This window comes from Gossypium arboreum, chromosome 5 (assembly GCF_025698485.1).
Source record: "Gossypium arboreum isolate Shixiya-1 chromosome 5, ASM2569848v2, whole genome shotgun sequence".
Classification (NCBI taxonomy): Eukaryota; Viridiplantae; Streptophyta; class Magnoliopsida; order Malvales; family Malvaceae; genus Gossypium; species Gossypium arboreum.
Window position 1 is genome coordinate 27,843,600 of NC_069074.1, and position 14,027 is coordinate 27,857,626.

Here is a 14,027-nt window from a genome sequence, read left to right on the forward strand (position 1 = left end):
CGATGTTGTCGGCGTTGGGAAATAATTGTTAGCATTTAGCACGACGTGCCCACGTGACAATCATTATCCGACTTTTGGAAAAATTCATAACCTCTATTACGTTCTTGAAAATAGGAAATTCACTGGATTAAATAAAAATTTATTTATTTACACCCTAAATCTTACTAAAACTCAAAATTTAATAAATGAAAATAATTTTGGGTTGCCTCCCAAAAAAGCGCTTTTTTTTAACGTCGTTAGCTCGACTACCATAAATGTTATCCGTTTGGCTCATTGAGAATTAATTTTTCCATCTTGTGCATGTGAATGTTCTTGTAGAAAAGTTTCGACCTTTGCCCACTATCCTTGAAGCCCTTCCCGAATTCTCCTATCATTAGTAGGTTGAGGTGTCTTTGAGCTTCTCAGTTCAAGTTTGCATTATTCTCTGTCGAAATCCTTGTACGTTCTAGAAATGGTTTCAGATCTAATTTCGAGGCTTTCATGATAGCTTCACGTATTGGTTTTTGGATCATCGATAATTCTTTTTGCTTAATATCGAGATCTACATTTCTGCAAGGTACGATTTGTAACTTATCATTGGGATGTTTCATATCCTCATAAACACTAAACCTAACCACTTCACCGTTAAATTCCATGGTGAGTGTTCCACTCTAAACATCAATTTTCGTTCGTACGGTACTCAAGAATGGTCTCCCAAGAAGTATCTCAGATGAATTGGCCGAGTTTTCATCCTTCATGTCTATAATGTAGAATTTGCAGGAAATATTAGCTCGTTTACCTTAACAAGAACGTCCTCCAGCACTCCTTCCAGATGCACTACAGATCTATCTGCAAGCTGAATAATTACACCTGTTTCCTTCAAATGACTCTCATTAAGTAGTATATAAATTGACAAATGCATAACATTAATTGATGCGCCTAAGTCAGACATGGCTTTTTTAATAATGACACTACTTATTTTGCAAGATATGGAAAACATACATTGATCCTTATATTTAGGTGGTATTTTCCTTTGTAAAACGGCAGAGAAATTTTCTCCGACATTCACATTTTCATTGCCTAGGAGCTTCTTTTACTTATGCGTAATTTTTTAAAGAATTTTGCATATCGTGGAATTTGTTTAATCGTATCAAGAAGAGGTGTGTTGACTTCTACCTTTCGAAAGGTGTTAAGGATCTCCTTCTCTTCTCGCTCCTTCTTGCATTGGACAAGTCTTCCAGGAAACGGAAGTGGTACTACAAATGATTTTTGTGGTGCTAACTCTATTAGAGCCTCTGTGTCAAGTTTCTTCTCATCTCGACCAGCATTGTCGGCACGACTCATGCTAGGTACGGGCTCCAAAACCTTCCCATTCCTTGACATCATAGCACTTACATTGTGTCTTGGATTAGGCTCAGTTTGGGACAGTAGCTTACTTTGGGACTCCAAACGGCTAACCGTGAGCGCAAGCTTACTCACTTACTTATCTAACTCCTGCAAATGCATTTCAGTTTTTAGCTGAAACTTCTCAGTACTATTGACTAGCCTTTCCACTATGGCTTCCAAAGATGACTTTGGGGGCGGTAATTGTTGATTCGGAGGCAACCTTTGTTGGTAAGGTTGATTGACTGAGGATCCGACCCATAACTTAGATTTGGGTGATCTTTTCACCCCACATTATACGAGTTTGAGTAGGGGTCATACTGCCTCTGGGGCGGTCCTGGAAAGTTCCCAACAACATTCACTTGTTCTATCGAATCCTCATGTAGAATCGGACAGGAGTCCGTCAGATGATCTGGCTTAGTGTAAATTTCGCACAACTATGCTGGGCCCGTTTTATCTGTAAGAAAAGTTTGAACAACGTTAGTCAGCTTATCAATTTTATCTTCTAAAGATAGAGAACTTAACCTATGAACCTGTCTCGTGGGTTCTGTGGCTGATCGGAATTGTTGAGAGTTAGTAGCCATGGTTGAAATCAACTCTCTCGCTCTTTGAGGCGTCATATTAACGAGTGCCCCCTACTTGCAGCATCTATCATTTTCATTTCCATCGGGAGCAATCCTTCATAAAAATACTGCAAGAATGATTGTTCAATCAGTCCATGTTGTGGGCAACTTGCATACAACTTTTTGTATCGCTTCCAGTAATCGTAGAGCAATTTAGTCCATTTCTGACGGATTCCCATAATGTCTCTCCTTAGTTCTGCCGCTCGAGCTGCAGGGAAAAACCTGCCAAGAAATAAACGAGACATGTCAGACCATGTATTGACAGATCCTGAAGGCAAATAAAATAGCCACTCTCTAGCAAAGTCGGCTAGTGAGAAAGGAAAAGCACAAAGTTTGATTTGGTCTTCGGTTACTCCCTGAGGTTTCATGCTTGTGCACACCATATGGAATTCCTTAAGGTGGGTGTGTGGGTTTTCGTTCTTTAGTCCACGGAAGGTGGGTAATAAATGAATCAAACCAGATTTTAACTCGAACAGCGTTCCTCCTACCGGATGGGTTATACATAAAGGTTGTTTTTCATCCGAAGCTGCCGCGAGTTGGCGTATCGTCTGCTCAGCCATCTCGTTTGGTTCGTCAAACGAGAAAATTTCTTCGGTGTATGATATGGCTTCGAATTCGGGATTTGGCTGTTTACCACGTCATATGGCTTCTTTTCACAGTTTTCTGGCCAATTTCTCAATTTTTGGTTCAAACTCTAACAAACAAAAATTAGAAAAATATATCCAGTCCCCGACAACGGCACCAAAATTTAATGGGCATCGAAACCACCAAAAATAATTCCTACAAAAAAAACTCTAAATTGTAGCAAAGAGTGGTAGTAAGGTCGAGTCCACAGGGATTGGATATCGTAATCAACTTCTGTGTTCACTTATGAACAGAATATTCGTTGCATCAAGCGTCGTGTCAAGAGTCGTGCCCACGACTCTAAACGTACCTGTGAAAAATAAACAATTAAATCGGGGGAGTTTGAAAATATTTAAGAAAGTAAATAATCTAGTCAGCTTAAATAAACAATTGACTACTATTAAAAATAAATGTAAACTGGAAATAAATTAAGATTTGTGTAAGCAGAAAAAATAAGCCTTAGCCTTAGACTCAGTAAATTTCGTATCAAGAATCGATCCTTGAAAATTTATCTTCTCCTTCAAACAATAAGTTGGTTATAGCAATTAAGAACGTCCTAACCACCAATTCTTCCTCTCGTAGCTGGTTCCGGTACAATATACAAACCAACCCTTACCTATTATCTAACCAAGAAACACGTGTTCCCGATTCAAGATTCCGGTAGTCTTGAGTTCTGAAGAACCCAACTCGAATTAACAGCCTCAACTACATGGATCGTTTAAATCCGATCACTTCTTCCTCAATTTGTTCTTGGAGATCCGAATATAGCACGGCTGACTCATTTCTCCAACTGTCAGCTAACATGACTCCAACCAAACGTGCACTTTTTTACTTGTAATCGAGTTAACCTTAAGGGATGAGTTGTCAATCCCGATACTTGGGAAAAGAATGAATATCAATTGTACGAATTTTAGCACGAATTCATATCTTACGATTCTCGACCAGAAAGAACACCGACCTAAAGCTAAGATGATATTTAGTTAAGCATGAAATTAATCATGCTTTGTATGTTTAGAAAGGTAGGTTGATGATAATGGAAGAATTTGGGGAATGGAAAAGACTTGGAAGGCAATTAGCCAAATTTTATAAAAGCAAGCAAAATTCAAATGAAAATGGCAGTAGCTCACGTCAACTTGAAAGAAAAGGGAAGAGCAATTCTATTCCAATTTGAAGTAGGAATATAGAATTAATGGATGATTTCTTAATAACATAAAGTCCCTATTTATATACATAAAGTTTACTAAATTTAGCCTAAACTAATTTAATATAAAATCAAAAATAAAATAAAATAAGGTTTTCTTATTTTTGGCTTTTACGAAGTCAAAATATTTGATGTGTCCTTGGCTTCCTCCACCTTTTTCATTTAGCCCCATTTCAATGATTGTCTTTCAAATTAGCCCTTTTTAGCTTGTTTTTGACTAATTGCATTCCTGACAAGATTAAATCATAAAAGCACTTAATTAGCAGGGTTTAGTTCAAAAATAAATCAAATTAAACACAAAAAAAATGCAAATTAACATGTTATCAGTTAAATATTATAGTTGCTCCAACAACGAATGTGACACTTTGTAGCCCGGACCTGAAGATTGAGTCAGGTATTAAGGTGTTATAACTAATCGAGACGGTGACCTAATTAAAGGTGATTCCAACTCAATAAAACACTTAATAAATAGTATAAATATTAAAGTTTAAATTTTTACTTGTTAAAAACATACACGTAAATTCCTTAAAAGAAAAAAAGGTACAGACATAAAATTCTTAAGAAATCACAACTAACTCATACAAGAAATCAAGAAAACACGTAGGTAGTAATAATAATTAAATGCACATGATTCCATTTCCATACATATTCCAACACCAATAATTATTTGTAATTTATGATTATGGTTAAAATTTGTTGCACCATTTCATATAAGTCGAAATAGGAGTGGACAAAAGTCAGAGGTCGACAACAAATGCTTCAAACCAAAGTTTCTCACTCTTAATATATATATTTGGGATCTTTCTTTGTGCCACGGTGCTTCTCTAAAGACTGGTTAAATATTATTTATTTTCTGATAAAAATATTTATATATTAAAAATAACATTTATTACATTATGTTTATTTAATTAAAATTATAAATTAATTATAATATCATATATATTATATAAAATAAGGTACGTAAAAATAACACAGAATTATAATAAATGAACACATTTATTACTTAGCATTTATCCATATATAATTATTGGACCCATGTTTTAATTAATATATAATATTTAGGGCGGAGCTGGGCTTTGCAGAGACTTGGCTTTCTAAAATGAAAATTTTAATTTTAACTCTTCTATAATTTATAAAATTTTAAATTAATAATGGTGAAATTACATTTTAATTCTTCAAATATGATAAAATTTGATTTAATTTTTAAAAATTATAAAAATATCGACTGTTAAAATAATAAAATTATATTTTATTATCGTAAAAATATATAATTTAATATCGTCTTCAATTTTTTCTTATTATCTTTTGCTTCACCTTTGGTAATATTTCATTTAATTTAAGAATGAATATGAATAATTCTTTTGTATTTAGAATCAATTCTCTTAAATTGGAAAGAAGGTTTAGTTAAATTTCACTTTTTAAGCCTTTTATTTAAAAATTCCGTTTATAATTGAAAATTTCTTCAAACTTTTTTATTAAAATAGAAACTTTGTTTCTTACAATACTTTAATTTGATATATTATTTTTACTTGTTATTTTTAAAAAAATTACTTATATTACTTATAAATACTTTTAACTTATTTAAAATTTAATATGAAATCATTTAATATATTTTAATTATTTCTTTTTGAAAAATATATTTTTAATTATTAAATGCAATGAATTATGTATCGAGGATGAAGCTATCTATCTATATATATATATATATATATATATATATATATATAAATAAAGGTATTAAAAATGAATTGCTATAAATCTATAAATTGACAGTTAGTCAAAAAATGGCTTTGACTCCTTGTTTATATTCTACGAAAACGAAGAATTTAATTTAGCCATTAGTAAGGATATGAATTACGATGGTAGATTTTTATTATTTTTAACTTTGAGGATTTAGTTTCCTTATTTATATTCTATGAAAATTAAGAATTTAATCTAGTCATTAGTAAGCATAAGAATTATAATGGTTAATTTTACTAATTTATTACATATAAATTGTTAAACTGTTAATTTTAAATTATTAATTTATGACAAGATTTAATAGTATAATACAATTGATCTAACTTCTCAACTTTTATGAAACATGAGGATCAAATTCTAACAAATTTTACTAGTTTTTTGTATTATCAAGTAAAGTAAGTTTATTTAAATCTTTTTTAGAATTTTGAAGAGTTTTACTTGAAATAAATCTCCAAATTTTACTAGTTTCTTATATCAAGAATTCAATTGGTATTATTTTAAGGTTTTGGCCTTTAACCTTACAAAAAAAATCATTTTAGCTATTCATTTAAAATTTTGACCTTTTTAGTATTTGAATTTGTACTTTTTATATCAACGTTAACTTTACTAACATGGCATACACGTTAATATTTAATTATTTTTAAAATTTTAAAATATTTTAAAAATATTTTTTATACTTTTTAATAATTTTGATAATTTAAACATCATTTTTAATTTTTTAATTTTAAAATTTTAAAAATTAGTTAAATGCTTATGTGTCATCCACATGTCAATCTACATGTATGCCAAGAAAGTTAAAAAATGTTAACTTTTTCTTAAATTTTCAGACGATTTAATAAAAAATACAAATTGAAAAATTGAAAAAAAGGGAAAAAAATGATTGACTAAAATAAATTTTTTTGGTAAAGTTGAAGGAAGATGTTGATTATACCTTACTTTAATGAACATTGCATAGCTGAATTCAATTGAGTTTCTTTTAGGCTGTAGACTTTCATTGTTTTGCAAGTTCTTTAGACATGCTTTTTTTTAAGTTTGGGATGATTGGCTATTAAGAGTGATAATGTGAGTAATTAACATATTTATTATGATTATTTGATATACTTTTTTAATAAAATGTCATTAACTTTGAATTTATTATTTCATTTTTATGAAGTTGTGGAGTAAAGTCGAGAAAGTCTAGAAAAAAAATAAAAAAAAATATGGGCCCTCAAATAATAATAAACAGCACAAGAGTTTAGATATTTTTATTTTATTTTGGGATTTATTTAAAAGATGATATTTTTATTTTTACTTTCTCCTCTATTATCTTTTATTCTAAATTATTGAATGTAACTAGAATTAAGATTTTATTTCTTATATAATATATATGCGTGGGGAAGGGTGCGCCTCTGTAGTACGAAATCAGAAATGAATTCCAATTCAACTTTTCCTTTCTTTCGTTTTCAGTTCTGTTTCACCACTACATTCTTGCGCCTTGCTCATCCAATAAACTTAATCTTGGGAATAGCTCAACCCCAATCCAGTGGATGGACAATTTGAGGAGAGCCATGAAATTAGAAGCCGCAATTCAAAATCTTCATTCTGTTTTTTTTTTTTTGTTATTTTTTCGGTTAAGAAAATAGATACTATCATCTCATAAAATTATATTGACACTGAATTTTTGTTAATTCAGTGTTGATAAATATACAAATGAAAATACTGAATTAATCGTCTGTTATATTTAATTTACCAAAAAGTATATTGACATGTTCAATTAAGTAGTTAGTTAGATCCATCAAGAAAAATGGCAATCAGATCTAAACGATCCACACGATTGAGGTTGTTGGTTCAAGTTAGGCACTTCTAGTTCACAAGTCTATCATAGGGTTAGTGACCTGAGGCTTTACCGATCAATATAACTAATTTATTGGTTCAAGTGGAAGACTTGTTATTAAGGATTGGTTTGAAACCGGAGCTAAGCGCGTAGCCAATTAAAACAATCTTTGTGGAATTGACCTTACTCCTTATATTTAAGGATCAGGTGTAAGAATATTATTTTTGGTGGATTCAACATCCATCAAGAATTAACATTGGAGAAATTAATTTGTAGACCCTCTCCACTACATCATTCATGGTCTTTTTTCAATTATTTAATGACATTAACAATTTTTTTCATGTCATTGACACATAATTTTAGTAATTTTGTTATCCTGAATCTCGAAACTCAAATTCCAAACCTTGAATCCTACATAATGAACGGGTTCAGGGTTTAGATCATATTTATGTTCGAATTTAAGATTCAGGATTTGAGTTTGAGTTTGAGTTTGAGTTCAAGGTAAAAAAATTACCCAGATTATATGTCAATGATATCTAAAAAATATTAAAATATCATTAACTAATTGAAAAGAATAAAAATAATGTGGTGAGAAGAGTCTATAATTTATCGTAATTATTTTTTAATATTTTTTGTTATGATAATTCCAATACAAATTGGGGGTGGGATTCTTAATACTTTAATTTGCCATAATAATTTACTTAGGGGGGAGTTAATTAAGGAGCATTAAGGTTGTTTGTTGGTGTTTTCGGTGTCAAATGAGACTTGATCAACTATCATTCACACGTTACCGTTCCACAATCCTATATTCTATCCCTTTTCAGATATTCTTGTTTTATTTCAATTTTATAAATTATTTTCTTAATTAAAAATTTCAGCTTGAAGTCCTTTGTCACGCATCCAAGAAACTTCAAATTCTTCCATTAATCCTAAGGATCTTTCTTCTTCTAATTGAGTTCTGGTTACTAAAATTTCCAAAAGAAAATTTCATCTTTACTTAGCACAAGAAGTAAAATCCAAGCGACTACTTGGAGTTAAATTTGTTTGGGCTGCATCATATATATAAATATTATTTCTATTATTAAATCTTATGTTTTAGAGGGGCTTCCACCTACACCATTTCCCAAATCTAAATCTCAAATCATGTACGCATCATCGATACAATGAATGATGTTTGCCTTTCTGCCCCACTAACCCAATCTTCTTCTCGTAGCATTTTGTCTGTTTATTCACCCTCAAACTATTATCATTCCACTGGGTTTTTATTTACTATTATTATTTCCCTTTTTACTCTGATTTATTCTCAGTTTCTTAGGGAAAAACTGAGTTTCAGTGACAGTGTCAAAAAGGGAAAAAGAAGTGACATTTTGGAGAAAAGTAACGCTTTTAGATAGTCAAACTTAAAAGACCAGCCTTTTTCCTTTTCTGGGAAACTGAGTTATTTTCTTGGGGAGCTAAGCTCAACATTCTCAGTGGCCAAACAACGAAACGAGAAATTTTGGATTTCACCCTGAATTTTCTATCGGTACGTTACCCCAATTTGTTCTTATGTTTGAAGATGAAAAAGATTGGTTGTTATGGATTATTTTCTTCATATTTTGCGTTGAAAAAGTTTTGTTTATGATTAGTGCTTTAATCCATTGAATAATAGCTCTAAAGGACCTAAAAGTTAGATTTGAGTCTTAACATTCCAGACTTTCCGACCTTAAAAAAAGGGCTGCTTTTTAATATATTTCAAAGAAATTTATCATAATTTCAACTAATTCAAGAATCCTCTTTTTTTTAATCATTTCTTTGCTTTACTTAGTGAACAAATGAAAATCCATTCTAACAAAAGAATATGTGTAATAATGAGTAACTTCAAAGCCTGCTTAAGTCTCTAATATTCTTTCCTGTAATAATAATTATTAATAATTAATTATGGATACCGATAGTAATCCACAGCTACAAACAAAATTGACGTCTCAACGTCACATCCGTTCTCTCTCTCTCTCTTTATCAGCAAAATTTGAACCTACTTCACTCACAGATTGTTTATTTGTATTAATGTTTTATGTTTATTTTAATGTTTGTCTGAATAAAATAATAATTCAGTATTTTTGTTCATGTAATTGTTTGTCTTTCTCTTTCAGCTTTTGCCACTTGCCCAGGACGGTATTGGAATTATCGGCATATGTCAATAATTCAGCTTCCAAATTCTAATTTTTCAAAATGCTTTTAAGATCCTGGGTTTGGTATTATTAATTTATCATCAAGAATTCAACAATGGCTCAACACCCACTTTTCTTCTCCCTTCGATCTCTTTCCCTTGTTTCAATCTTGTTTTTAGTTGTTTTCCCGCCTTCTTTGTCACTCACCATTGAAACCCAAGCTCTTCTCGACTTCAAAAACATGCTGAAAGACCCTTTGAACGTGTTGGATTCCTGGAAAGAATCGGAATCTCCATGCGAATTCTTCGGAGTTAGCTGCGATCCGGTTTCAGGCAATGTGATCGAGATTTCACTTGCGAACAAATCCCTGTCTGGCGAAATTTCACCTTCCATTTCAACACTTGGAAATCTTAAAACCATTTATTTGCCTCAAAATTTAATTTCTGGGAAGCTTCCTCCTCAGCTAAACCATTGTTCCAATCTCAGGGTTTTGAATCTTTCCTGGAATGGAATGATTGGAACCATACCAGATCTTTCTGGGCTTCAAAACTTGAAGGTTCTTGATTTATCGGTTAACTTCTTTTCAGGCAGGTTCCCAAATTGGGTCGGGAACTTAACAGGTCTGGCTTATCTTGGTTTAGCCAGTAACCATTACGATGAAGGTGAAATTCCAGAGAGTATTGGGAGCTTGAAGAACTTGACTTGGCTATTTCTTGCTAGGTCCAATCTTAGAGGACAGATTCCAGAGTCCATTTTTGAGTTGAATGCTTTACAGACGTTGGATATTTCAAGGAACAAGATTTCTGGGGATTTTCCGAGTTCGATTTCCAAATTGAAGAACCTTACCAAGATTGAGTTATTTTTCAACAACTTTACTGGCGAGTTGCCACCAGGGATTGCTGATCTTTCTCTGTTGCGGGAAATCGACATCTCGTCGAATCAGATGCACGGGAGATTGCCGGAAAAGATGGGAAATCTGAAGAATTTGGTGGTCTTTCAATGTTATAATAACAAATTTTCTGGAGAAGTCCCTGCAGGTTTTGGTGATATGCGTAATCTTATAGGCTTCTCTGTTTATAGAAACAATTTTTCCGGGGTATTTCCTGCAAATTTTGGTCGATTCTCACCGCTGGACAGCATTGACATATCGGAGAATCAATTTTCAGGTGAATTTCCCAGGTTCTTGTGTGAAAACAGGAAACTAAGGCTGTTATTGGCTCTTGACAACAACTTTTCAGGAGAGTTTCCTGATTCGTATGTCTATTGCAAATCACTGGAAAGGTCGAGGATCAATAAGAATCATCTTTCTGGGAAAATTCCTGATGGAGTTTGGGCACTTCCACGTGCAACCATGATTGATTTTGGTGATAATGACTTTGAGGGAGAGATATCCCCCATGATTGTATTTTCCATTAGCTTAAATCAGTTGGTTTTGAAGAACAATAGGTTTTCAGGTAATGTCCCATCAGTACTTGGCAAGTTGGCAAACCTAGAGAGGCTTCTTTTGAATAATAATAGCTTTTCTGGCAATCTACCAGCTGAAATTGGTGCTTTGAAGCAGTTATCTTCCTTGCATCTTGAGCAAAATTCACTGATTGGATTGATACCAGTGGAAATAAGCGACTGTTTTAGGCTGGTGGACTTGAATCTTGCTGATAATGGTTTCAGTGGTAATATCCCATCAACAGTTTCATTGATGAGCTCTTTGAATTCTTTGAATCTTTCTGGAAACCAACTTACAGGTCCAATTCCAAAGAATCTAGAAAATTTGAGGCTAAGTTCCATTGATTTATCTCGGAACCAGTTGTCTGGAAATGTTCCTTCTGATCTTTTGACTATAGGTGGAGATGAAGCATTTGTCGGGAACGGACTTTGCATTGACCAATATTCGAAAACGCTTGTGAAGGATACTTTGTTGAATGTCTGCAAGGAAGGGCAAGGGAAAAAGAGGGTGTTGGGGGGTAAATTGGTTGTTTTCATTATCATGGCAGTAGCTTTGCTGCTTGTTTTAGCTGGCCTGCTGCTTGTGAGTTACAAGAACTTCAAGCTTGGTGAATCTGATGTCGAAAACGGTTTGGAAGGTGAGAAGGGAGTGAATTCAAAATGGAAACTTGCATCTTTTCACCACATGGATATTGATCCAGATGAAATATGTAACCTGGAGGAAGAAAATCTGATCGGGAGTGGCGGTACCGGACGAGTTTATCGGCTGGATTTGAAGGAAAAGGGTAATGTGGTAGCTGTAAAACAACTATGGAAGGGGAATGGAATGAAGGTTTTGGCAGCAGAAATGGACATTTTGGGGCAAATCAGGCATAGAAACATACTTAAACTCTATGCTTGCTTAATGAGAGGAGGATTGAACTATTTGGTATTCGAATACATGTCGAACGGGAATCTGTTTCAAGCACTTAGACGTGAGAACAAAGGTGGAAAGCCAGAATTGAACTGGTACCAAAGATACAAAATTGCGTTAGGAGCTGCTAAAGGAATCTCTTATCTGCATCATGATTGTTCCCCTCCTATCATTCATAGGGATATAAAATCATGCAACATTTTACTTGACGACAACTATGAGCCAAAAATTGCTGATTTTGGTGTTGCAAAGATTGCTGAAAAATCTCTCGAGGGATCTGAGTACAGCAGTTTTGCTGGCACCCATGGTTATATTGCTCCTGGTGAGTTTCAAAACACCTCTCTTTTTAGCAATATTTCACATATTTCTGATATATATGTGTGTGTATCTAATGTTAAACTGTATGATTTTCATTGGCAGAGCTGGCATATACTCTAAAAGTCACAGAAAAGAGTGATGTGTATAGTTTCGGAGTGGTACTATTAGAATTAGTTACTGGTAAAGCATCAATTGAAGAGGAGTATGGTGAAGGGAAAGATATAGTTTATTGGGTTTTAACTCATCTCGGTGATGGTGAAAATGTCGTCAAGGTTCTAGACGATCGGGTGGCCGTTGAAACTGTTCAAGATGACATGATTAAGGTGTTGAAGATTGGCATCCTCTGCGCAGCCAAGCTTCCCAATTTGCGCCCTACAATGAGGGAAGTGGTTAATATGCTCATGGATGCTGAAACTTGCACTTCCATTTCTGCAGATATCAAATCAGACAAAACTGGTAACAGTTTTCTCTAGTTGTTTATATATATATTATATATATATAATGTTTGTACAGACATCTATCAAGGGTTACTCTAATGGGTTAAAATTGGATAAATATATAAAAACTCTTGTATTGAGAATTAATCAGGTTGTAGTTGTTGAAGCAGTTAAAGGCTTAAAGCTTTGCCTCCCTTGATGGGGTTTCTGGAAGTGGAAACCATTTTTCTTAAAATCTGATGCAAGCTTGTTAATATTATTTTTTTGGTAAAGGTGAATTTGACAATTTTTGTCAATTTAACTCTTCAAGTTGGATTTTTATTACGGTGTGATGTCGTGAGATTCATGTCATGTTACCATTTTAAAATTTTTAAAATCTAAGAAAGTACAAAAAGAATGTAAATTAAAATTATAAATTAAAAAAATCAAGTGATAATTAGACATTTATGTTATTAATTGAGAAAAGTTAAGTTTTAAACTAATATGAATAAAAAATATTTAGAAATGAAAGAGAAAAGTTATAGAATCCGGGATTAAATGTTTTTCTTTTCATGAATGGTTGATTGGTGAATTGTAGTTTATTTTTTCAAAATTAATTTGAGTTTGAATAACAATTGCATAAAAAAATAAAATAAAACAGTAAGTTTGAATTACTAATTTCTCACATTACCTTTTAACAATCTGTGTAAGTATGATTACTTATTTAATTTCAATTTTATCATTATTTTTAAATATATAAATATATTTATAAATATTGAATGAGATTCACTATTTTTAAATATAATATTTACGGATTTTTATTATATGTATGATTACTTTGAAATATTATATTTAAATTTTATTATATGTGCTGCTTTTATTTACGGATGTTATTGGAATATATTTTATGAGTTGATTTTAGTTATAGAGTTATAATTACATTTCTAGTGTCTAAAGAAATCAAATATGACGAATCTGTAGCAGGTAGACTTATTAAACTACTCTTAGCCACATTTGGGGCTATTTACCCAACTAACTATATATATATATATATATATATATATATATATATATATATATATATATATATATATATATATATAGGAATAATTCAATTTTAAAAACAATAACGGAAGTAACCTAAAATGAATGGTGTAGGATGGTGTCGATATTTCAAGAGCCAGCATTACGCCAATCATCCCTCATCATTACCTGTTGATTGCCTAGGGGTTTAAAAAAAAATTGGTGTCGGTGCTGTAATGGGCGATACCTGCATGTATTTTTTTCTCTTGTATTTTATAAATACAGGTATTCTTCGGTTCAAACGTCGACACTGCCAAAAATAAAATTAATTTTTTCGATTTTTTTGTGCCGACACCCATGTTAGGTAATTTGTTATTGATCCCGTGTTTCCAATGGTTAGC

The 14,027-nt window shown here is 32.4% G+C and overlaps 1 protein-coding gene across 1 annotated transcript; it reads left to right on the forward strand.

The window, feature by feature from the left end:
• Positions 1–8,066: 8,066 nt before the first annotated feature.
• Positions 8,067–12,920, forward strand: LOC108451437 (receptor protein-tyrosine kinase CEPR2). Its single transcript, XM_017749126.2, has 3 exons — positions 8,067–8,888; positions 9,496–12,191; positions 12,290–12,920. The coding sequence occupies exons 2-3, from the start codon at positions 9,629–9,631 to the stop codon at positions 12,658–12,660; spliced, it is 2,934 nt and encodes a 977-aa protein (XP_017604615.2). The 5' UTR covers positions 8,067–8,888; positions 9,496–9,628; the 3' UTR covers positions 12,661–12,920.
• Positions 12,921–14,027: the final 1,107 nt, after the last annotated feature.